The sequence below is a fragment of the Diadema antillarum genome, unplaced genomic scaffold (genome assembly GCF_040938485.1).
Source record: "Diadema antillarum isolate AM-2024a unplaced genomic scaffold, OU_Dant_1.0 scf00000175, whole genome shotgun sequence".
Taxonomy (NCBI): Eukaryota; Metazoa; Echinodermata; class Echinoidea; order Diadematoida; family Diadematidae; genus Diadema; species Diadema antillarum.
Window position 1 is genome coordinate 229,116 of NW_027271064.1, and position 24,399 is coordinate 253,514.

Genomic DNA, 24,399 nt, shown 5'->3' on the forward strand with positions numbered 1-24,399 from the left:
GAAACATTACTTTCAGTTCTGCTTCACTAAGAATTGTCATACAGCAATCTTGTAGATGCAACTATATTCATTGATCTTAGCATTGTCGAAGAACCAGAATCCATCATCAATAAATTGGGGATTGACTTTTAAATAAGTTGTACGAATTTTCCCCCTCTAAAATAACAGAGGTCCACTTTAAATGAAAAGGAGCAATTAAAATTAATTAGAAATGAAGAATCACGTCGTACGTCATGGATTACCAGATGTTTTAGTTCTCATTGTGTATTTATAGTTCTTGAATTTACCTCTCAATTCAGATTAAACAAATGACGTGGAAACAAGGCAGAGTGATTGAAAGTGACAAAAACTATTTTGTATGCAGGGACGGACAGTTGACGGCAAACAAGAAACAAAAAAAAAAACGTTGAGTAGAAGAAGAAAGGATGAGGATATTGAAGTAAGAATGAAAAGATGCCAGGGAAGAAACAGGATGGCAAGAAAGATAAAGATCGCTATTTCCAAGTGACATGTCGGGAGGTGTAACATCGACACTAGACAATCCTCGTTACAGAGACATGATGAGCGAAATAAATGATAGGGGACAAAATATGGCTTTGTAAATCACATATTGACTGCAATAGTAAAGAGAGAGCTAAAATGAATCGAAGAGTAAAGAGAGGACGATATATATATACATATATATATATATATATATATATACAGAGAGAGAGAGAGAGAGAGAGAGTAGCAGAGACAGAGAAGGGAACAAGAGCTTAAAAGGAACAAAAAACAAAAACAAAACCCTGAGGGATTGCCGAGGGTGCCAAAATATCTCTTTTCATGCCGATGTAGCTTGTCAATGCCTTTGGATTGGGAGCGTTTTCACCTGCCGCGGCCCGAGTGGAGGATAGAGGTGTCACACGCTTGTCTTGTGGGAATCGCGGCAATGCGAATGTCATCAGTGATGAATTAAGGAGGTTTAATGGGAATCGTGCTTTTCTGTCTGTCTTTTGGATATACGGCACGCCGAGCTCGCTGGAATACTTTCATACCATCAGCTACCAGCCTCCCTTTTTGTGATAGAAACGAACGCAATGCATGCAGACATACACACACACACACACACACACACACACACACACAAACCAAGATACAAAATGTGTAGCCTTGCTATCATGCAGCCATTTCGTACAGCTTCAAAGGAGCGTGGATTATCGTTACCCTAAAAATTAATACTTAATATCCGATAGCAACTATCACTCTTCCTCCACCAAGACAATTGACACTCGCACAAACTTACATGAATGTACAAAAAAAAAAAAGAAGAGGATGTGCTCTTTTCCTTGTGTGATGCCGTGTCCTTTGTGTATTATGTATGATAGCGTTTATAGTACATGTGTATGTGTGTACGTATGTAGGAATGTGTGTATATGTACTATTGGGTTGTCTTTTCCGGGTACACACAGCTCGATGCATAGAGTCTTTAGCTTGTAATCGTCAGTATCTTGATTTGTAATTTGTATTATTTTTTTTTGTGTGTGTATTCGAAAATAGTTACTGTTTGTGATTTTTTTTTTTTTTGTTAGCGGTTATACATGAATTAATTTCGGATGATATTTAGTACATGTCTCAGGTGACTCACGTCTTACAAGCTTTGCTTATCAGTGGGCAACTTTTTGCCATTCAAATATTTATTTTGCTGTTAATCTTCTAAAGCGTGCATTACTATTTTTGATTACTTAAAGGAGTGGTACAGTTTCGGTTGAGATGGGATTTTATGTGCCCAACGTTTTTTGATGATGACTTTTTAAGATAATGAGACACCTCATTTTTCTATGAAATATGAAAGACCATAAAGTATCTCGCAAAAAGTTAAAAGCTGACTCCTCACCTTAACCAATACTATACCATCGCTTTAATGAAATTATATGTATAGTTCCTTACACTTCGTGATACTTTTCTTATGTATTTTCTTTAAAAAAGGGTAAAATTATAATTGTAATAAATGTCAGTTAAACCGGTTGAACGAAAGGGAATTCCACGAAATGTCATTTTATTATGAAAAGAACACATTCATTCGACTTGTTACTGACACATGTTAGGGGCAGTATCGTTGCCACTGCTTTTTGAAAGAGGTAAGCCAATTGCTCTTTCATTTTGCTATGGATATGAAAATGTGTTGAATTCTGTTTATGATTTCTTTAAATGCAGTGACGTCATAAACTTTTGTTGTCTTTTCATCCATCAATGGCGGCACTGAAACTTTAAAAATTCATGACTTTTGAATATACGGTTTATTCGATTTTCCTCAAACTTTCACTGATGTGTTCTACTGATATTATTGCTGCATTCAATCAATCCACACATAATATTTATGTGGACTTGTCCTTTAGGTCGCATTAAAACCCCCAAAAGCACGAGTCCTTATGCTTTTGCTTTTCCTGAAGATGGTATCTCACAGAGCTGTGAATGCTTACCAACGTTGCGTTTTTTGGATTTGCCAACCTTACTGATGAATGTTGTCGAAACTCACGGTTCACCTCCGTCAGTAGCGGCAATATTATAGCATTTAGCAACAATTAGCAACATTTTGCGCGAATGTTTGCAAAAAGTGTTGCAAGGGCAGTTGGCGACCGTCAGCGACTGTTTTTGCGAAGATAAGCAACTATTTGCCAATCCTTTGACACTGTTTTGTGTGTTTTTAAACTGGATTTCCAGAATATGGAAATGAATTTCTACCAGAAAGACGCCCAAGATTCTTCTGCCCTTGAAAAATTGTTTCACCTGGTTGCTACTACAGGTATCTTGCAACAGAGGAAAAATGAAGTAGGGCTTACATGAGGAAAAAACGAAGAAGAAAACAAAACCATTTGGGTCAGAGAGTGGTTACTGCAGAGGACAGGATTTTGGTCAATATGAAAACCTCTGCAGCAATTATACATGATGGAGAGGCTAAGAGCGTCAAAATATTTCTTTGTTTCACGACCCATAGTTGGTTGTTTAACCCCCAGCACCCAGAAAACAAGAGACCCGGGCGTCTCACGCTCACCTGAGTATCGCAAGTTCACCTTCCATGCATTCTTGCAGACTCTTACCTGAGAAAATTGGAAACTCTGGAAACTTAGCTCTATCACTTCTGGTTATAGAGAAAATCTTTACAGATCCTTTACTGGGGGTGGATTTGGTGAAAATCCGTCATGGGGTTCTCAAGAAGAAGATGAAAATGTTCAATTTAGCCCCAGTAGGACCCCTCCCCTGGGTCCCAGGGGGGTACCTTTGATTCCACCATGAACAAACTTGCATGTTCCCTCGCCATGTCTTTTGTTAGTCACATTGATATCACAGAAACATTCAAGCTATCCTGAGTAGAGGAGAAGGTGCATTCCAATGTCTTTTGTTAAAGGGAAGATAAACCCTAAAAGCAATGTGGATTGAGTAAAAGCAGCAACATTAGTAGAACGCATCAGTGAAAGTTTGAAAAAAATCGGACAATCGATGCAAAAGTTATGAATTTTTAAAGTTTTGGTGTTGGGACAGCTGGATGAGGAGACTACTAGAAGTTATGACGTATGAGTGGACAACAATACAAAGAAAATATAAAGAAAATTCTACAAAAATCCATTTTTCATGAAAATTACAAAGTCCGTCAACTTGATACTGACATACATTAAGGGTAACAATTATTCCCCCTGCTTTCTGAAAGCGGTTAGTCAAGTGTTCTTTCATATAATGCTAGAAAAATGAAATTTTGTTGAATTTCTTTTATATTTTCTTTGTATTGTTGTCCTCTCATACGTCATAACCTCTAGTAGTCTCCTCATCCAGCGGTTCCAACACCAAAACTTTAAAAACTCATAACTTTTGCATCGATTGTCCGATTTTCCTCAAACTTTCACTGATGTGTTTTACTAATGTTGCTGCTTTCACTCAATCCACATTGCTATTTGGGTTTACCTTCCCTTTAAACATTTCAGTACTTTAGCAATGATTGACAGATAAGGTCATCTGAGTAATATTGGTTTGGAAGGATTTTTTGTGGGCGTTCCCACGTAATCTGAAGAAAAATAGAAGAAACATTCGTTAAAAATATATGGAAGGTTTCTAGATATTCGTTTCATCGTAAAAGTAATGTTGAGGGTAGGCCTATCATAAATCAACACAAATGAACATGCATTTGGATTTCAGGGGCCCTTTAAGGCTCGATTGGACCCGAATGAGAATGTCATAGTCCGGCTGACAATGGATTTCATCGTTTCCTTAAATTCTGCAAAGTGATTAGGCCTACTATCCACGACCATTAATGATGGCAAGGATTGACAGGTTGAGGATGATGACATCGTGACCTTTGTGGTATTGCAAATGACGATTACGTTATCATCAGAGAGAAAGCAGCACCCAGGCAAGCCACAACCTGAGATAGTCCCTTCTCTAATTTTTAACCTAAAGAAATTAATAGATGCTCACATGCTCACCTTTCCCCTCCCCCTCTCCCCCCCCCCTCAAAAGCCCGAATACACAAGATCAGATGATTGCCACCTCTTCCCCCCCCCAAAAAAAAAAACAAAAACAAAAACAAAAAAACAAACAAGACAAATGATTACGTCTTCTTCTGAAATACATGAAGAAAATATGGTGAAATGGAAGTTTAAAAAAAAGAGGATGAGATCTAAAGACGCAGGCTACCACCTCGCAAAATATATAATCTGGGAGTAAAATAAGGGCAAATGTGCGAAAAATAAGCGGAAGAGAAGTGAAAAAGTTGATCCCGATCAACACGATTAAGAATCACGATTAGATGAGATTTGCTGCGTTTCGATACGATCCTAGACGATCTGATGCGATGATCACGATAAAAAAAATCAATCGCGTTAATCGTAGAAAATTTTTGAACTGTCCAATTTTTTTCTACGATTAACGCGATTGCCACGATTGACCTCAAGATCTGATACAATCTGATACGATCTGATAAGATCATCACAATTGCTTCACGATTAAGACCACAATTTCAATCGTGGCGCCAACAGTAATAGTGGGAACGCTGCTTTACGGAGAGTTTAATGCAAATTGTATTTCAACATTGTCTGTTTGTTTGTTTGTTTCTTTGGTTTTATTTCTGCCTTTTTCCAAGTCACACATAACAAAAGAATACATAGATTTAGAAATTAACATTACGCGACGTATAAGTCAGAATACTGTCTTACAAATTAATTCAAAGTACATATCTATATACATACACTGTGAACATGACAGTATTCAATGTGTGAGACGTATAGCATAATATATCTCACACACACAAAAAAAAAATGTTCAGAAGGGAATCGTGATGGAATTAACAGCTTATGTAAACAATACATTGTAATTGATTATTTATTCAGAATATTTCATGTCGTTACAATCAACGAATTTCATAAAAGATAAAAAAAGGGGAATTTGAATGAATTAATTTTAAAATTAAACATTTTTATCTATTATAATAATGGAAAAGCAGGAGACCGCGATCATAAGCAGCAGCATGACATGGATCGAGGCCTCGGGGTAAAATTCGAAACTTAAATTCAATTTACATAACTGTATAACGGACGTGTCTACAAAATAGAATCAATAATCAAATCCAAAATATCATAGTAATTTGTGAGGTCAAAAATAAAATGAAAATTCAAAATAGTTATCGCTTATTTATTTTCAACAGGCATTCTTTAATATAACACTGTGCTGCGGTGAGTGCTGTGCTGTGCTGTGCTGTGCTGTGCTGTGCATGCCATGAAATACAATTTTATTGATTTAACGTTTGGGCATATAATTGGGTTTGTGTCTAATGTATTTTTGTATCATATATTTATCTGTTACGTTATTTCTGTTTACAATATCAATCTTAATATGCCGCAAATTACTGAACTCCTAATATACCGGTATAAACTGTTTATAAATTAACATAAAAACCTCAAATTTTTTATCACTCATACATTATTATATTTCAATAAAAGATATTTTTATATCTATAGCTAGGACCTATTATAGCTAAGACATTCGTCTTAGCTTGCCAAGCGCCAATGCATACTGTACAAGGTTACAGCTTTGACAACCATTTTTCACAAAGAATAATATCATTGGTGGTACAAGACAGCCCAACTGATGCGTGCAATTGATTGGTGCCCCCCCCCCCCCCGCTCTCTTTTGTTCACTGTGCATTTTCCTATCTTCTAAAATCCGCAATGGCGGAGCTGTGATCGCCCCTCACTGCGCTTTTCAGCTATGCACAGTAGCAGTGCACATTGTAGCACACCCTTTGGCGCAGAGCGCAAAACGCAGCGATTGTGCACAGTAGGCCTACTCTCTTCCCGCCTAATCTGATTCTTGTCTGCACTTATATAAGTTGCAGCGTGGAGCTCTGCCTCTGGCTCCATGATTGCAGCTAGCTAATAGCACATGCATCCGATGACAATACAGCTGTCAGGAAGAGGGAATGTGTGTGAAAACTTTTATTCGGCTTCTGAGCTCCTACATACATTGTAGGTATTCAGATAGCAGCCCTACGCAACATCATAAAGAGATTGCAGAGAATCACTCTCATTCCGCTAGTGCCTGTGGCCATGAACTTTTACTAATGTCTTTTATAACTCCTTCAAATTCATAACAAGAAATCAACCTGAAAGAGGTGGTTAACATCTTCAGCGACGTAAATCCAAAAAGGATGATGCTGAAATTGCTATACAGATAATAGGTTAGAACATAAATTCGATATTATATATCAAGGCACGATCAAAAATTTAATAATCTAATTATCCTGTAACAGAAATACATGGGACCATCATGATGTTCTATTGCAAATGCTTGACGGGGATAATGGTCTTAGAAAGAGTTGTCATATAGTAAGCCTAATCAGAGGGATACTCTAGTCAACACTTATTCAGTGGAGCAAAAAAAAAAAATATATATATATATATATATATATATATATGAAGAAATAAAAAGTACAATGGTGCATCGTGCAAAAGTGTGAAGTGTTTGTGTGGAAATGAGCTAATTGTGTGTATGTGATAGTTAATGCGTCTTTTATGTTCATGTTTGGCGTGTAAACACGTTCAGTTCGGGGCCCTTTCTTGAATGATGGGAGTGAATATAAACAATAAAGAAGAAAAGTTAACACGTTACGACCTGCTCTAATTATCAGACATAGGCACCGTATTGATTTAACATGATATCTTTGAGCTTTTTCTTTTTAAATAAGTAAGTTAGTTTACATTGTTTAAGGTTGTCGGGTAAAAGGTTCCAGACATCGGGACCGTAATTTTTTGAAGATTATTTGTGTGCTTTTACCACAGCCGGCGCCACGTTTGTGTGGGAGCCAGTTTATATTTTTGTGAAAAAAAAAAGGCCTTCAGCATAGCTTCTGCTGCCACTTCCGGGTTTCATCAGCTAACAAGCAAAAATAATAATAATAATAATAATGATAATGATAATGATAATAATAATAATAATAATAATGATAATAATGATTATAATAATAAATGAATTTTTTAAAATAAATTCTTAAAAAGATTAAAAAAAGGACTTACCCTCGAAATTTTATCGCCTGCCAACAAAATCCCTCTATTTTTTTTTCTGATGCCACTTCCAGTGTAAAAAAAAAAAAGAAAGAAGAAAAAAATGGGGGAGGCCCAAAGTCGTTACAACCTATGTATTGCTATGTATTATGCAAAAGAAGTGGGGGCGGCTAGTTCCCCCCCCCCCCCCCGGGTTCCGCCGGCCCTGTTTACTGCTAAGACAATTTGGAGTTTTCCAGATGATAATCAGACGTACGGCGAGTTGGTAGGAATATAAATTTAAATTTGGGATTAAAAAGTCATCGAACACTGAAGGAAGTTGGCTGAATTTGTATTTGTGCATAAGAAATTCCTGTTTGAACGGTTTGAATGTCATTAACTTTTAATGTTTTAAATTTGAAAAGGCAATGGGATGGAGATATGTAGTGAAATTGGTATTGAGTTTGTTTTAGTTCAATCACAATTTCTCCATACAATGTTACAGTACATAATGTTAGGGAAGAGTAAAGGATGGACAAGACTTCGGTCGAAACAAGGACTTCGAAGAACCAAGTTTCTCATGTGGTGTAGAATTCCGATGCCTCTAAGAAAGTGAAGTATTGTATAAACTTTGTGTATATGATCATTTTACGACAAACTAGAATAAGAAGTAATTCCTGAGAATTTAGTAGATCTCTTTTCAAAAATTTGCTGTCTGTCAACACTAGTAATTGATACATTTAACATTTGAAGATTTCAACAACTTAAATCTTACAAAACTTGTCTTAGAAATATTAAATGGTTTATCATGAACTGGGATACCTTAAACATTTCTGAACAAAGTGTGTTGATATGAGTTTCGAAAGTTATATGGGAATAAAAACAGAAACTGTATCGTCTGCAAAGAGTATAAAACTACGAAGTGAAGAGGAATTAGTAATGTCATTAATATAAATTAGAAGAAAAGAGTAGGGGATCCGATATGGATCCTTGAAGGACATAAGAGGGTTCTGCAGAGTTAAATACTACATGTTTTCTGCTATTCTTAGGAATCACTGATCCATAATAAAGAAATATCGCTGACGCAATGTTTCATCACTTATTCATCAAAATATCATAACTGATGGTATAAGGTATCAAAGTCTCTGATAAATCAATCAAAAACACAATCAGGTGTTCTTTCTTGGCAAAACATTCCATAAACTTATTCAATAACTGCGCAAATTTTACACATAAACCCATGGACACGAAACAAACGTGGCACACAAAGGGTAAAGAAAACGTCATATGCCTTATCTGTATCTGATTCAAGAAAAACCTCGCTCCAATGTTTCTGGATTAAGTCACATTTTTATGATTCAATATCATCTTCCGTTTCTCTGCGTACAACTTGTGTGTTGCTTGCTTCCTATTCTGCTTCGATTACAGAAATGTCGTGAGATTGAAAAGGTTGGCAGATGACTAGATACATTACAAAGTATATCATTGATGACTTTATGTGTACTAATAACATTTGAAAAAAAATTGCAAAAAAGTACTCTAGAAAGTTAAGTTATTCTCGTCTTATTTTTTATATCAGCGTGAAAACAACTGACGTTAATATAGTTTATGAAGTACCTTATTAAGTGGAGGGAATAGCTTTGGTTGACATGGGGATTCAGATTTTAACTGTTGCGAGAAAATTAGAAACCACTTACAAAATAATGTAAGAGCATAAATTCTAAGCGGAATTCAAAGTATTTGATGGCTGAGATATAAAAACAACAACAACAACAATAAGGTAAAACAAAGTGGTCATTATGAAGGGTGGGTCCCATCACCTTTTATTAGGACATCTTTGTTTTAGAATATCTCAGCCATTTCAAAATCGATTTTAACCACACAAACGTTGGATTCCTCTTAGAATTGAATGTTCTTTCATTCTTTTATGCTTCTTATTTTGTAACAAAAAAAAAAGCTGGAAACCTGAATCCCCAGCTCAACCAATACTACGCCTTCCCTATAAAAGCTAACCAATCACATTTCATTACGTCACAGTGACATGTGTTACGTGACTCCCTTTTACAATACGCGCATGCACACACATGTACATAGTCCATTACATAACCTAGAAAACACGCCCCCCCCCCAATCCGCTGGTAAAAAAAAAAAAAAACTAAAAAGAAAAAAAAAACTTACCAAAATGGTAATTCGAGGGTTAGTAAACTGCTTTTGAAATGGACATGAAAGGGTGATCAAGAAATAGGATATTTTTCTAAGATTTCTTTTAACCATATATAGTGTGAAACATTGTTCAAAAAGCCCGGAGCCGACAAAAGATTATGATTCAGCGTGATTCCTGGTTGGCATTCTGAATATAAGCAGGATGTGCGCAGTGTACTCAGAACATCCGAACGGCGAAAAGAGTCGCTGCAATGTTGCGCAATGTGATGTAGAATGGACACCTTTGTACCTTACGCTTCGTTATATCAAAGCTAGATCATTGATTTTGCAGTGTTGCTTTACATACTAGACTATATTAAAATGCCTTGCATTGCCAATACTAAAACTTGACCTGGGCTATTTCCTATGTAACTTTCCCATGTATACAAAACACACACACACACAAACATAAACAATTAGGGGATGCAGATTTTGGACATCTTTTCCCCGCTTGGTCACTTCGACGCCCCCTCGCTGGTCATACCTCCCCCAATCATGACCAAAAACCGACACCCTTGACTACCAGTGGCGGATCCATGGGGGGGGGGGGGCCACCGGGTGCCCCCCTTAATTTCCAAAGCGAAAAAATGTAGCTACAAACGGCAGTTTTTGGACTGTAAAATGTCACAATTTTCAAGCTCGCTCGCTTCGCTCGCTCGCATTTAATCGTCATGCCATTCTCCTGATGTTACTGCCAGTAATTGCCAGCAGTTGCGCCCGGTGCGCCCCCCCCCCTTGATTTCCAATTGAAAAAGTTTATAGCTACAAACGGCAGTTTTGGGACTGTAAAATGTCAAAATTTTCAAGCTCGCTCGCATTTCATCGTTATGCCATTCTCCTGATGTTACTACCAGTAATTGCCAGCAGTTGCGCCCGGTGCGCCCCCTCACCTTAATTTCCAAAGCGAAAAAAATTAGCTACAAACGGCAGTTTTGGGACTGTCTGTAATGTCACAATTTTCAAGCTCGCATTGCTCGCTCGCATTTAATTGTTATGCAATTCTCCTGATGTTGCTGCCTATAATTTGTCGTTTCACACCGTCATTCCATAACCCATGTAAGGAAAACTTACAATGTTGCTCAATAGGCGTTTTCACATCAGCCCGATGTTTCGAAACAGCGCGCTATTTTGCTGACTATTTTCTGCGAAAAATATCTCGAGCTTGGATTTTTATCGGGCCGATGTGAAAACCCCTAATGACTGCGCTGTGGAATGTATCACATTCCGTTATGTATTGTAGTCCCCATTAAGTTTGCAGACTGACAGCGCACGCACACACGCGCACACACACACATGCACACGCACGCACGCACAAGCAAACACACCCTCAAAATTACTTTTCCACGAGGTGCCCCCCATGTCTCGACCCACAGCACGCCACTAATGGGGAATAGCACTCTCCCCTGCCACCTGCTCGCCCCCCCCCCCATGCATACTAGTAGACTATGGCTACACTTTGAACATACACAGTTTTCCAAACATGCCACAAATGTGTGCACCAGATCGTTAAACTGCAATCTTAAAAATTCAAAATCTCCCTCGTGTAGGAAGGGGAATAGGGCTTATCCCCTCCCACATCCTCCTGCTTTGTCTCCTTCCCACAGACTTGCTACACTTCTCCGATTGACAAATTTCCAGATACATAGTGTTCCAAAACAAGTGTTCGCCATTCGTTGAATTTCAGTTCTAAAAAATGAAAAAGCTCCCCGGCTATGGGAGGGGTATATCGGCACCCTTTAATTGATTGGTCTCCTCTATAGTACGCTTTGGGGAATGACAATTTCCGAATTTTCTACATAAAGTGCGCTTCAGAAGTGCTTCCGTCGAGCAAGAAGGGGTATCCCCCATCACACCCTCCCCCTCTACCTCATTAGACCTTGTACGCACTACTACACAGTGATGATGCACACGCGGAATAGGAGCTGAGATTCCGTGATTTAGCTATTAACACTTCCCTGAAAAAAAAAAAAAAAAAAAAAAAAAACCAACCTATACTTCCCCCTTTTTTTCGGGGGGGGGGGGGGGGAATGGAATGCTGGGAAAAAAATCTTAGTATTTCACCAAAAGTTTACACCAGATCGCTGAATGTCAGTTCTGAAAATGCAAAATCATCCTCGTGTGGGAGGAGAAATACCCCTCTTCTACACCCTCGTTTTCATGTTGTTGTTTTTTCTATTTGATTGCTTAACAGACAGTGTTCATGATATTCATTGTAAGAGTTAATACAAGAAACTTTTTTTTTTACAGGCAAACTGTTCACATGATAATACATCAAAATACTGCTACCTTATTCAAACCAGTGGGACTGTTATGTCTATAAAACACGCAAAAACATGCATCAAACTGCACCATTTACAACATCAAATTGCAAAATGTTTTTACTGATGGACGGGGGACAACTTATAATCGTGAAGCAATCGTGATGATCTTATCAGATCGTAACAGATCATTATCCCCGGAACCAAATTGGGGCAACTTTTATGAAATTGTGAAGTTTCACTAATTTCTGCAGAACAGTTCTCGTACAGTTGATATTCATATGCAAATGAGTTGAAGATGTCATCACCTCTCAATTTTTCATTGCTAGTGTACAAACGCACTGACAAACATTCAATATTTGAGTTATCAAAGAGTAAAATATGTTTTCCTGGTTCAATAAATTTAATAATGATCAGTTGATATTATAAAGATTTGAGACCCAGGAGAAATTGCGCTTGAATGATAAATTGGAAATGTGAAAATCTGTGTACAACATAATTTATGTGCAAGTTGTGGGGAAAAAATGGAATCCTAATTCCACGAGTTACATACTCGTATAGTGACTGTTCAAGAACTGTTTCCAGGAAAAATAATAGTGAAATTGCAAAATGTCCCAACTTCTTTATTTACATCCAATTGTTATCACATTTGCATGGCTTTTGCTAGAAGCTAGAAGCTAGGCTCTTTAGCAGTCCCCTCCATTTCTGACATCTTTTCTTTGTTACGATTCACTTACAGTTTCCCCATGTATTTCTGTAACTACAAGTATATTTTTGTTTTATAGTAAAAAAAAAAAATCTGCATTTAAATATCATTCGAATATGCAAAAGTCACATTGTACTCTTTTTTTGTTTATATGCAAATGTCATATTGTACACTTTTGTCGGAAATGAAATAAAATGAAATGAAATGAGAAATGAAATGAAAAATTATTCTTTCCTTTCATACTAACTTTCAGCTGCACTGTAATTCCCCTTTAAAAGCCACAACGAAGTAAGATGTCTGTTCCATTAAAAGCCCCATCATCGCTTGATCAAAATCATTACATGTTCGTAACAAAAGACAATGTTTTCATAGATAACGACTCGTCACTGTGACACATGGAGTATGAATTATATAGGCCTACTTAAGCTCATTCACCAGATCTCCAGAAAATGGATAGACATGATTAATTAGCTATAGGCCCTAAGTAACCTTCAAATGTGTGTTTTATCTGACTGTTTAGAAAAAAAGAAGTATTCGAGAAATCGATGATAAATTCCGTTACATACAGAATTTTCATTTGATGTAATTTGAACTATGACTACAATTATTGTCTTATGCTTGTATTGACTTATGCATGATTCTGAATGATTAATTTGAATAAAGTCCCTCAAATTGAGGACAAAAAAAAAAATCTGTTTACAATTCAAGACAAGCATCAAGAGGAGCACTGATTACTGTCCACTTATACAGGAGAAGATCAACAAGGAAAGGAGCAAAGAAGCAAATCATGTTGATGCTTGGTGTGACGAAGGAACAAAATCAAATACCAGAAAAGGGGAGCTTAATGTATTCAAACATCATGCATACTGCGCACTCATACGTTTAATTGCTCGCAACAAAACTTGAATACATAATGATACTGGTCCATTGAGTGGCAAATACCAGCTGTATAATACGTAAGGGACGAGGGGCCCCGGTGAAGATCAAAGAATTCAGGACGAGAAACCAATGGGCCGTATGCATATTTAAAACTAGCAATTGCTTGTGCTAGTCTGCTTGAATCCGTATGCATAAAAGCAAGCAATTGCTAGGCGAGCAAAAGCTTTGCTATACAAGCACAAGCAATATTGTTACAGAGGAGACCAAGCATTTTGCTTAAAAACGTATCTCATGCATAAAACGGACCTTTTTCATGTTCTTGCAAGCAATTGCTTATAATTATCCAAGCTCTATAAACGAGCTTGTGCTTTTGCTTAACTGGGACGTTCGCTTTTATTAAGCATAATTTTTTCAATATTTATAAAAGAAAGGGCAACGTTGTGCAGGAGTGGTATATATCTACAAGAAATTTCTCCTAAGATGTATAAGAAACCTTTTTGTTTCGACAAGCGGAATGTTCAGTAGAAACACGCAAAAAAAAAATGTGATGAGAAACGGGTTGGATGTCTGACATCAATGGAGAGCAAGGCGACCTCTCAACGTGTGACCTGGCAGATCCGGGCTGCTATGAGCAGTATGGATGGGAATCAGCCAGTAGGTGTGTGTTTGTATAGATGTGTGTGTGCGTCTGTGTGTGCATTTATGAGTGTCATTTCATAGCTCTTCTGCTATGTCACAAAATGTTTCCGCACACACATCCCCTTTCAAATACATGCTATCACACCCGCCTTTGTTCTTGTGTTGAAAACGCAAGCAATATTGCTTGTACAGGGTAGGGCAAGCAAAAGTATTAATGCACAAGCAAAAGGTTATGCGTATTGATTTAAGCAATAGCTTGAGCTTGATATTTTACTTGACAAGCTTGTCCTTGTGCTTGAAGCAATAAGTTATTGCTTGCAAGCAATTGCTACCTTTTAATGCACACGGCCCAATGGCATGTGCGAGAGCACCTCTAATGGAAATTAAAATTACATGCACAGCATCATCCAACCAAATGTGTGAATATAGACCACCAATTCGGGTTTTAAACACTGCAGCTTATGTCGCCCATAATTATATCTGGGGAGCTTCCAACATAAGAAGAAAAGATGATTAGATGGGTTATTGAATGAGTCAGGTACATAGCTATGTCAGTGCATAAATCAACCATTGTTAGGCATACTGATGCCCCCAATTGTGGCTAAAATATAGACATTAACATAAAAACAGTATACCCAAACCGCATCGGCCTATATCCAGCCAAACAAACTGGCGCCTCATGACTTAAAGCATGTTATCGAAAAAGTGAAGCCATTTCTTCGTAAACTGATGGAACGGACTCAGTTAGGTTTCTATGAGGTAGGAGTATAGGAGCGCGTTGATTATTTTCTATCCCTCTTTTCAAAAGGAATGATTCATTTCCAATCGTGAAGAAATCTAGAATCGGAAACGGTCCAATATGAAACCCATCTCTACTTGACTTTACATGATTTCTAATCATAAATACGCAGATACCTGGTCGGACAAAATATGTAAACAGGCAAAATCGTTGCATGTATAACTACGCATAGAAATTCCTCAAACAGGACAACTCGTTACACTGTAACATACATGGATTGTGAGCAATTATTCAGGCTGTTATCGAAGTTGTCGGGGTAATAAAAGGACTACTGTTAATTACCTATAAGCAACCCTCATAACTATTCAGGTTTTGTTTTTGTTTGTTTCCGCTTGTTTTTTTGTTTTTTTACTATTACCCAAAACAAATATGAGAATGATTACTGGTCATTCATAAAGGAGAATACCAACAAAGAATGGAACAAAGAGGAAAGCTATGTAGGCTACATGCTTGGTAAGATGAAAAAGGAGCAAATACCGAATACATCAGCGTTTCATGATAATATCCAAATTTCATTTAATCACAGGTTGCCCTTTATATTAAAACATGATTGCATTATGAAACTGGTTCACTAAATAGCCAACACTTCTTGCATAATCACATCAGGGTCATGCATAATGTTGAAGGGATGGGCTGATATGAAGACAAAAGAACTGAAGCAAGAGAAGCCAAAGGCGTGTGTGAAGATTATACACTCCCAATCCGAACAAAAGACTATCCAGCAAAATCAAAATATACGCTGCATGACTTAGAGAATGCTATAGCAAACACTAAGGTAATTAATCTCCCCCTCCTCTCTCTTTCTCTATCTCTCTCTCTCTCTCTCTCTCTCTCTCTCTCCTGTGTCGAAAAAAAAATGTGATATTGATTTTCACTTAGAACCTGAACATAAACCTATTGCTCATTGCAGACTCAGTGAGTTCTTCATGATTTTGTCTTATTTGAGTACAGGCAAAAATTATCTTTACAAATTCGTTCAAAATATACTCAGGATCATTCATAATCAGTAATGTGAAGTCATATCATTATAAGATGAAATGGAAAAGGTTTACAGAATCTATTGGAAAAGTGAGCTTATATATAAATTTCATGTTCATCTTCTGAAATCAATTATATACGTTCAGGAGTGAGCGCAGACATTATCACATAGACATAATATTTCAGTTAGGAGATGCATGGATAAGATGGATGGGAAGAGAGTTAGCATTATGAATGCTTAGAGGATTATGGGAGAGCTGAATGTAGTGCACGAAAGATGTTTGTTTCTCGCGAGGATAGATGATAGGTATACGAAGAAGAATAAATACCGGAAAGGCAGAATTTGAGAACCTAATAAAACTTCATGGATACCTTGTATCCATACGCTGCTCACAACCAAACATGACATTATGAAACTGGTCCACTGCCTGACAAACACTTGTTCCATCCATAATCATGATTATGAGGGTCATGAATAATTGTAAAGGACGGGCTGGTGTGAAGGCAAAAAAAATCCAAGCAAAAGCAGAGGTCAATCATGTCAATGGTGTGTGCATGCGATGAGTCCCCTCCATGGATACACATAATTATGAAATCGAGAAATTACATACAATGAATATGATGATTTTTTTTTTACCTACAATATTCACTATCGTTTGTACAGCTTTGTTTTGGAAAACAGCTTGTCGAGTTAGCAAGTTCTATTTACTGAAATCATTCAGAAAAAAATGCATATTACGTTGTTCTGTATATATGTATACAACTTTAATATTATAGGTTTTGTTATATATGCATCAACTATTCTTTTCTATTTTGTTCTGGACTATACATCCCGCTGTACTGTACTGTATGGTTGTTGTCATGTTAATCAGAATTGAGCCCATCAGCTGTTTGCGCCCTCAGTTTCTACCAAAGTGTTCTTAATTCTTCCTTCTCTAAAGACATTGGGGGCGTGGTAACGGTTGTCATTTTTGTTCTCACTGCGCTATACAACTGGTTGTTGGATTGGTTTTTTTTTTCCTTGATTTGCTGGTGCACGTGTTCTCTTCTCAATACTTCCTCGTCTCTTCTGAGGACACAAAAGGTATAATTTTCTAATATTGTCTAAACCATTCAATTGTCTTTAAACATTGACTCATAATGTAATTATTGCCAGAATGACAGCAGCTCATCCGCTTGCAGCACGTGGCTTATCAGACCCCAAACCTGCATTAGAGAGGAATTTGCTATATCCCTGAATATTTGTATTTCCTTTTTTTCTCTATATTTCGGTCATTTGTTGTACCCGTGCTCCTTATCTTAATCTTTACGCTCGATTTTAAGTGGGACCTAAGCTCGACAAGCTTACTTCTAAGTAAGTTCCATCATATTTCTTTAGCATTTATTCTCAGATTCCAACTTTCATAGATCGACAACCACTATGTTCTATATGTTTGCAATACTTTATTATGTCTCCCAGCTGGATATTATGTATTATTTCATTTGGTTATATTATGTCTCTTAGCTGCCTATCATGTATTATTTAATTCTGTTATATTTGAAGTATTTTTCATCGAGAAATATAAAAATGAATTGAAATTGAAAAAAAAATGAAAATATAGTTATGAATGTGAAAGTAAGTCATCAAATTAAAATAACTATTGAACTCATCGTGAAAACATTGTATGTCGCTTTGCGGAATTTTGTTCATTGAGAAATTATAAAACACTCTTCAAAACAAAACAAGAATTCCTCGCAATGTGAGTCTGCTGGCACGGTTCGCTTTGTAGACCGATCCAGCATGCCACAGTGGACAGAAACCATGCCAGGAAGTTATATTTTGTGGATGGTCCGCTGGAAGTCGAGAGAGAAAGAGAGAGAGAGAAAGAGGGGGGGGGGGGAGAGAAAGGGCCAATAGTAAAAGAGTGGGAAATTGATATAATGATATCAAAGACCAACATTAGAAAAGATGGAAAAATAAATTTTGAATGGATTTACCAGAACAAAGAATAGCAAAAAAAAAAAACAAAACAAAACAAAACACAAAATAAAGGGATCAGGAAGGATGTAAGGTAAGATCATAGGATGATAACATCAAGGAATAATATAAGAAAAGAAAGCATACTCTATAGACTATAGTATGGACCATTTATCTCCCACACAGTATCAAAGGGTCTGCTTACTTGACTTACACATCCCCCCCCCCCCACCTGTAAAATCCTTGCTACCGGCCTGAGTAGTGAAGGAAATGTATCGAAAAGTGATGAAATCAAAATTGACATTAAAGTTATAATATATGAGTATAAGTGGTACTGGTTCAAGAAAACCATGAATGAAGTAATAGCCGTATGATAGGGCATGAGGCGAACATGTATAACATATTCTGTAATAAACATAATCATTAAAGGGCAATGTATGGGCACAGGAAAATGATATATTTTTTTTTTAAGTTTGTCTATCTCTGACTCCCTCCATCCCATAGAAGCTCAGCAATTGTTGCGCTTGGCAAATCAACAAACAACACGATGTAGTATGTCGGAAAAGACCTGCAGGAAACGTGAACCACACGTAGTAACAAAATCATTTAGGTGCAATACAAAACAAAAACGACTAGAAATGTCACTATGGCGACTGGTATGCCTCCGCCAGAATGCATGGTTCTCACAATAGGTCTATAGTACATCTTGACGATGTGTGACAAGAGTTTCGCAATAATTGGCAAAGTATTAAAATGACATGTTTGTCACAAATGTGTCGATTTCTTTTTTACTTTCCTTGAACTAGGTTTAATTGGATGAACGGCTATATTGTCTCAGAGAGCAGGTATTTGGGGATTTGAGGATTTTTACTGGACTTTTAACCCTTTTATAAGCATTGAGTAATTTACAAGGTATGGGGTAAAAGTGTAATTTCAGTATAAAATGGTAAAAGTTTAAGATTTTACCCCGGCCTTTGACCCTTGAGCTTTGACCCTATGACACTAAAATCACTATCAGGCAGTGCATGCATTAATATATACTAAGGTTCATGATGATACCTTGGCCACTTCCGAGAAATGGACGAAGAACAGAAATTCAGCCTTTTAGCTTGACCTTTGACCTTTTGACATTTGACCTTTTGGAAAAAATAACTTTCGCAGCATATCTCTGTTGGGTAATACATGTATACGCTCAGTTTCATGAAAAATCTGCAGGCATTGCATTGATATGAGGGAAATAGTGAAATTTGAGTAGTTGACCTTGACCTTTGACCCTAGAACCACAAAATTCCAAAGATAATCACATGCATATGTACCAAGTTCTATGAAGATCTCCTTGAACCATTTCCGAGATATATGAGGGAAAAGTGAAATTTTAACATATTCATTTGACCTTTGACCTTTGGCCTTTGACCTTGAGCATGTGCACTCATACATATACATGCAAAGTTTCATTAGGATACCTCAAACAGTTTTTTAGTTATACGCTGTCCACAATATTGATTACGGGCGGGCGGACGGACAGAAGGACGGACGGAAGGACGGACAGCCCGAAAACATAATGCCTCCGGCGTCACTTCGCGACATAAAAAACAAAACAAAACAAAACCGACAAATATAAAAGAAAAAAGCTATTTCGTCAATCAAATCCCATTGACATGAGAATATGCGAACAGATTTGACAGAAAACCGTATACACAACCCCTCTCTCATCCCCTACCCCTATCGACCATCGTGCTCCCCCTCCCTTCTTCCCTCTTTCTCTTTACTTTACGCAGAAATAATTGATGGTTGGTCTTGTAGACCTATGCTCTTGATGGAGATGCTGTCTTCTATCTCTCGTTTACTCATCTTCACGTTGTCTCAATTCCCTCTTTCTTCTCACTCTCGCCATGCGCTCTCCCTCCATCTGTTTAACCACCACTCTCTCTTTATTTTTGAGCCCTCATTACAAATTCCCATACACGATGAAATTCCATACTCCCTCAGGGTCGCAGCCTGGCGGAGTGTGTGGAAGCCAAGCTGCATCGATGCGATCGTCTTTCTCTTAGACGAAGTGCTATCATACACCGTACCTGCGCGTAAGCAAGGAGCTTCAAACACATTGGTATAATAAGCAAGCCCTGTCCAGGGGATTTAGGAGCTGCTAAATAAAACAAGAATAAGCTCACAATGCACGCGTCTTTATGATGGATGGGGTGTCGTTGCTGGTCTGGCCTGGCTGCGGCAAATTAAACTGCTTGGGATATCAATGATGGATGATAGAACACTCCATTACTCGGTGAGCACCTATATCGAGAAATAGGGATTAGGAAAGAAAAGAACCGCCCCTATCTGCTTTTTACACATGATAAAGATTTGTTGAAGATCTTAAACACATGGAGGCATTTTAATATGGGTATACAGCCCATCATTTTAATATGCCCTAGCTAAACACGCTATTATGGTCTGTTTGATTAAATTCAACTAACACGTTTTACTTTCCTCAATGCCGACTCTTGCAGGTCATAATGTGCTTATAGCCTTTGGAAGGTTTTTTTTTTTTTTTTTTTTTTTTTTGGGGGGGGGGGTTCTTTTTTCCATGTGCCTTAACACAATCTTATCACAAACAAAAACCATTGTTTCAAAAATTGATGTGTCCATCATTTCCCAAGTTTGACGGGTCTGTCAACTGCAGTACTGTTTTTTCTGTTGTCAATGATTTTATTTAAATGCAAGACTCATCAACTTACGATTCATTAAAGCGCTCTCTTCTTGCTAATTACTCCCATCTCATCCCCTAAATACCCATGCATGCATAAGGAGAGCATCCATACGGTTTTGAATTAATTTTAATCTGTGCTGATGGTGGTCTTGTTAACAACAACAAAAAAATACGGTAAAAATGTGCGATGTTTATAGGACAGAGATAGGGAGAGGGATGAATTGTTTATGCGTGCAGTGAACGAATGCAATCATCTTGCCATTTATTTGTAGTGTGCCCTTGAGAAAACATATTTGTACTTAACAGTAAATGGCTGTGTTGTACAAACATAATGTATTATGAAAAAAGCCTAACAACGAGAAGACATTAAAGGATTATTAAAAAAAAAAGCCCAACAACGAGAAGACATTAAAGGGAACCCAAACCCAAAGAGCAAGAATGTGGATTGATTGAAAGCAACACTATTAGTAGAACACATCAGTGAAAGTTTGAGGAAAGTCGGACAATCGATGCAAAAGTTATGACTTTTTAAAGTTTTGGTGTTGGAACCGCTGGATGAGGAGACTACTAGAGGTTGAGACTACTAGAGGTTATGACGTATGAGAGGACAACGATACAAAGAAAACATAAAGAAAATTCCACATGAATTTATTTTTCATGAAAATCACACATTCCATCAACATGATAATGACATAATTATGTTAAGGGTACTAATTATTCCCCCTGCTTCCTGAAAGCGGTTAGTCAAGTGCTCTTTCATTATGCTAGAAAAGTTGCTATTGGAATGATTCGGCGATGTCACCGAATTCGAGGTTGTATTGTACTAAAGTTTGCCGATAGGCCGCTGTTATCCAACTAAGTTGGACAATGTGACACAACCTGGAGGTATGTTATATTTGCAGACTAAGGTTGCATATCATAGTAGCAATACCATAGCAAATTTGTACGAAGAAAAACAAATCACCTTTTTTCATGCAAAATTGCTCTACCTAATCATCTATGCATATGTACACGAATCACGTCTTTCACAACATGATGACTCATTATGAAACAAAGAGCAATTCATTAATGTGGAGGAATGACATGAATAATTGGAAGAGGGTAATTGATTGTAAAATATATAAGACGAAAGAGAACACAACCATGGCACCCTTGTCAAACGGGTCAATGCTCAAGCTGGCCATGAAAAATGCAAGTTTGTCCACACGTTGGTAGTGGACATAAAGGTACCATAAACTGATATCAGTTCCCGTGGTAATACCTCAGCTAAAAGTGGTTGTTCCCATCATTTTTAATTATCACAAGCTACATGTTTAACAATAATTCTTAGGCAATAATCAAGTCTCGGAGGAGAGAGAGAGAGAGAGCGAGAGATAAGGGGGAGAGAACAGATCTGTTGCCGAGGTTCAAAAATAAAAGCTACGAAAAAAAAATGCAGGTTTACGCTATGAACCAGGCTTTCTGTAAATACAAGGTCTCCATGATTAGAATTTCAGCAATATGTACACTGTGCTTGGCAATCATCTGTCACCTCAAAATAATAAAGTGTCCTTATGTACATTGTGTTTGGACATCTGCTCTGTCAAATTTCAGGTCCCTACTTTTACACTCTCTGGAATTCATGGCAGAACAACGATTCCTTTGCTGATAAATCACACCAACCCTGCAATACATTTGTCGAGATGATTAAAAAACCAACTTATTTAGGGTGCTGTTCGTTATACCGAAAGTTCGCTATTCTGAAGGTTCGTTATTCCGAAGGGTCGTTAATCTGAAACGCACAAATTCCCTCTACCTAGAGGTTCGTTAATCCGAAAATGAAAAAGGGTTCGTGAATCCGAACATTTGTGGCGTTATTCCGAAGGTTCGTTATTCTGAAGATTCGTTAATCCGAAAATGAAATTCGGAAAAATGAACCTTCGGAATGACGAATCTTCGGATTAAAGAGCCTTCGGAATAACGAACCTTCGGAATAACGAGCTGTAACCCTTCTTTACACTTGTCGCATTATGATGGGCTTGTAGTCCGATATACCTTGCACTACACTTTTTGTTCTAGTGCTGAGTATAGGATGTAAAAATTATGAAAATTAAGTCAAATGAGCCAAATGCCTATCATCGAGATTACCACTCAAGCATATACCCTCTTCGTGCAATATTTCACCTAGCCTGATAGCCTTAGGAACTATCGGGGGTCGAGGTTATCAAGGCTTTCGTAATTCTGACAGATGAGGCCTGACATCAATTAGCATGTTTACAGGTTTGTGACTAAGACAAACACAGACCCAAGAACGCTTATACACAGTGAAAAATATAAAAATAAAAAAGAATAGTTTAAAAAAAATTTTCAATAAACAAGGGAAATCACTGTTTAGGAGCTATTGAGACACATACAGTCGTGAAACGCATACACACAATAAAAATATCAACATAGAAAGGATTTGATTAACAAAAATCAATAAACAAGGAAAACAACTGTTTAGGTGATACTATCACCTTTTGATAGTACCTATCACTGATAGGTACTATCAAAACCAAAAGGTATTCTTCTAAGTATATTTTCTAGACTTTGTTTTTCTGCGAAGAGTGCTTTGTGGATTTGGCCCTCCTCAAGAGAGACTTAAGACCAATAAAAGGTATCGTCAGTAAATTTTCTATCAACATTTTTTTTTTCTGCAAAGAGTGCTTTTGAGGATTATCAACTGGTCAAGACAGTTTAATGCGTGCTTAACAGCATCTTCTTTGGCCACCGCTATTTCACGACTTTCAAATTCTAACGACGCTGAAGAATGGGTAGGAGGCCTACATGTATAGGGCCTACTGTTATCACAACAGAAGCCATATTGCAAATTGGTCGTCAACCAAATTCAGTTGCATCTGCTTATCGATTCGGGTGGGATTCCGGTAAAACCCTAATGAAATCAACCTTGTGGTGCAACCAAGCAGGTTACAGGTATTCTATTAGTATGAAAGCACTCGTCGTGGCCCGGGCAACCTTTCAGGCTGATTTTGGGCCTTGTTTCCTTCCTGCATTTGAATATACTTACATTGACCGAGTTTGCTGGAGGACCCCGAAACGATTAGCCATAGAACACAGATTGTCATATATTCCACTACGAGAAGCATCCTTGAGAGTATGCTCGACGTCTCCATCGTACGCGTCGCTCACTTTCACGTTTTTGACAAACACGACAGCACTAGGAAGTACGAACCGACATGTATTTTCCAAATTGTGGAAAAGAACACATACACAAAGACAGCTTGCAAAGAGTGTATACACACTCTCACACAAATTTAGTGCTCTTCCTCGGCTATTACGAATCGTCAGCGTGCAAGTGTCAGCGTGCAAGTGTCAATGTGCACAACTGACTGAAAATATTCCACATGATATAGGGCTCTGTGTGCGTGCGAGTGCTCGACGTCCAACTGTGCGTGTTTGCGTATACACCTGTAATAGTATGCAATGTGCAAGCGTCCTCATGGCCTTCAATGCATCGACCCCGTATCTCACGCCGGTTTACTGCGGGCATCTTTTCTCGTATTCCTTCAGGATTACTATTAGTATCAAGCGTTCAGTTGCATAATTTACAGACAGCGATTGATGAAATGATGATGCGCTTTCAATGAGTGCAACTCGCATTTTCAGTCTTATTTGTAACGTCTGGACCATGATTAATAACCATGTCTTTGTCAAGAATTAAAAAAAAAGAACAGTGGTATCGAATTACAATTATATCTTGATGATAGAGTACTAGTATCCTGATGATAGGGAC

The 24,399-nt window shown here is 37.6% G+C and overlaps 1 protein-coding gene across 1 annotated transcript in view; it reads right to left on the bottom strand.

Moving 5' to 3' along the window:
- LOC139722876 (low-density lipoprotein receptor-related protein 12-like) overlaps positions 1–24,047 on the bottom strand; it is a 148,342-nt gene extending 124,295 nt beyond the window's left edge. The window contains exon 1 of the mRNA XM_071634156.1: positions 23,674–24,047. Within this exon, the coding sequence (XP_071490257.1) occupies positions 23,674–23,779 (106 nt within the window). The 5' untranslated portion in view covers positions 23,780–24,047. The remainder of the gene's footprint in view (positions 1–23,673) is intronic.
- Positions 24,048–24,399: the final 352 nt, after the last annotated feature.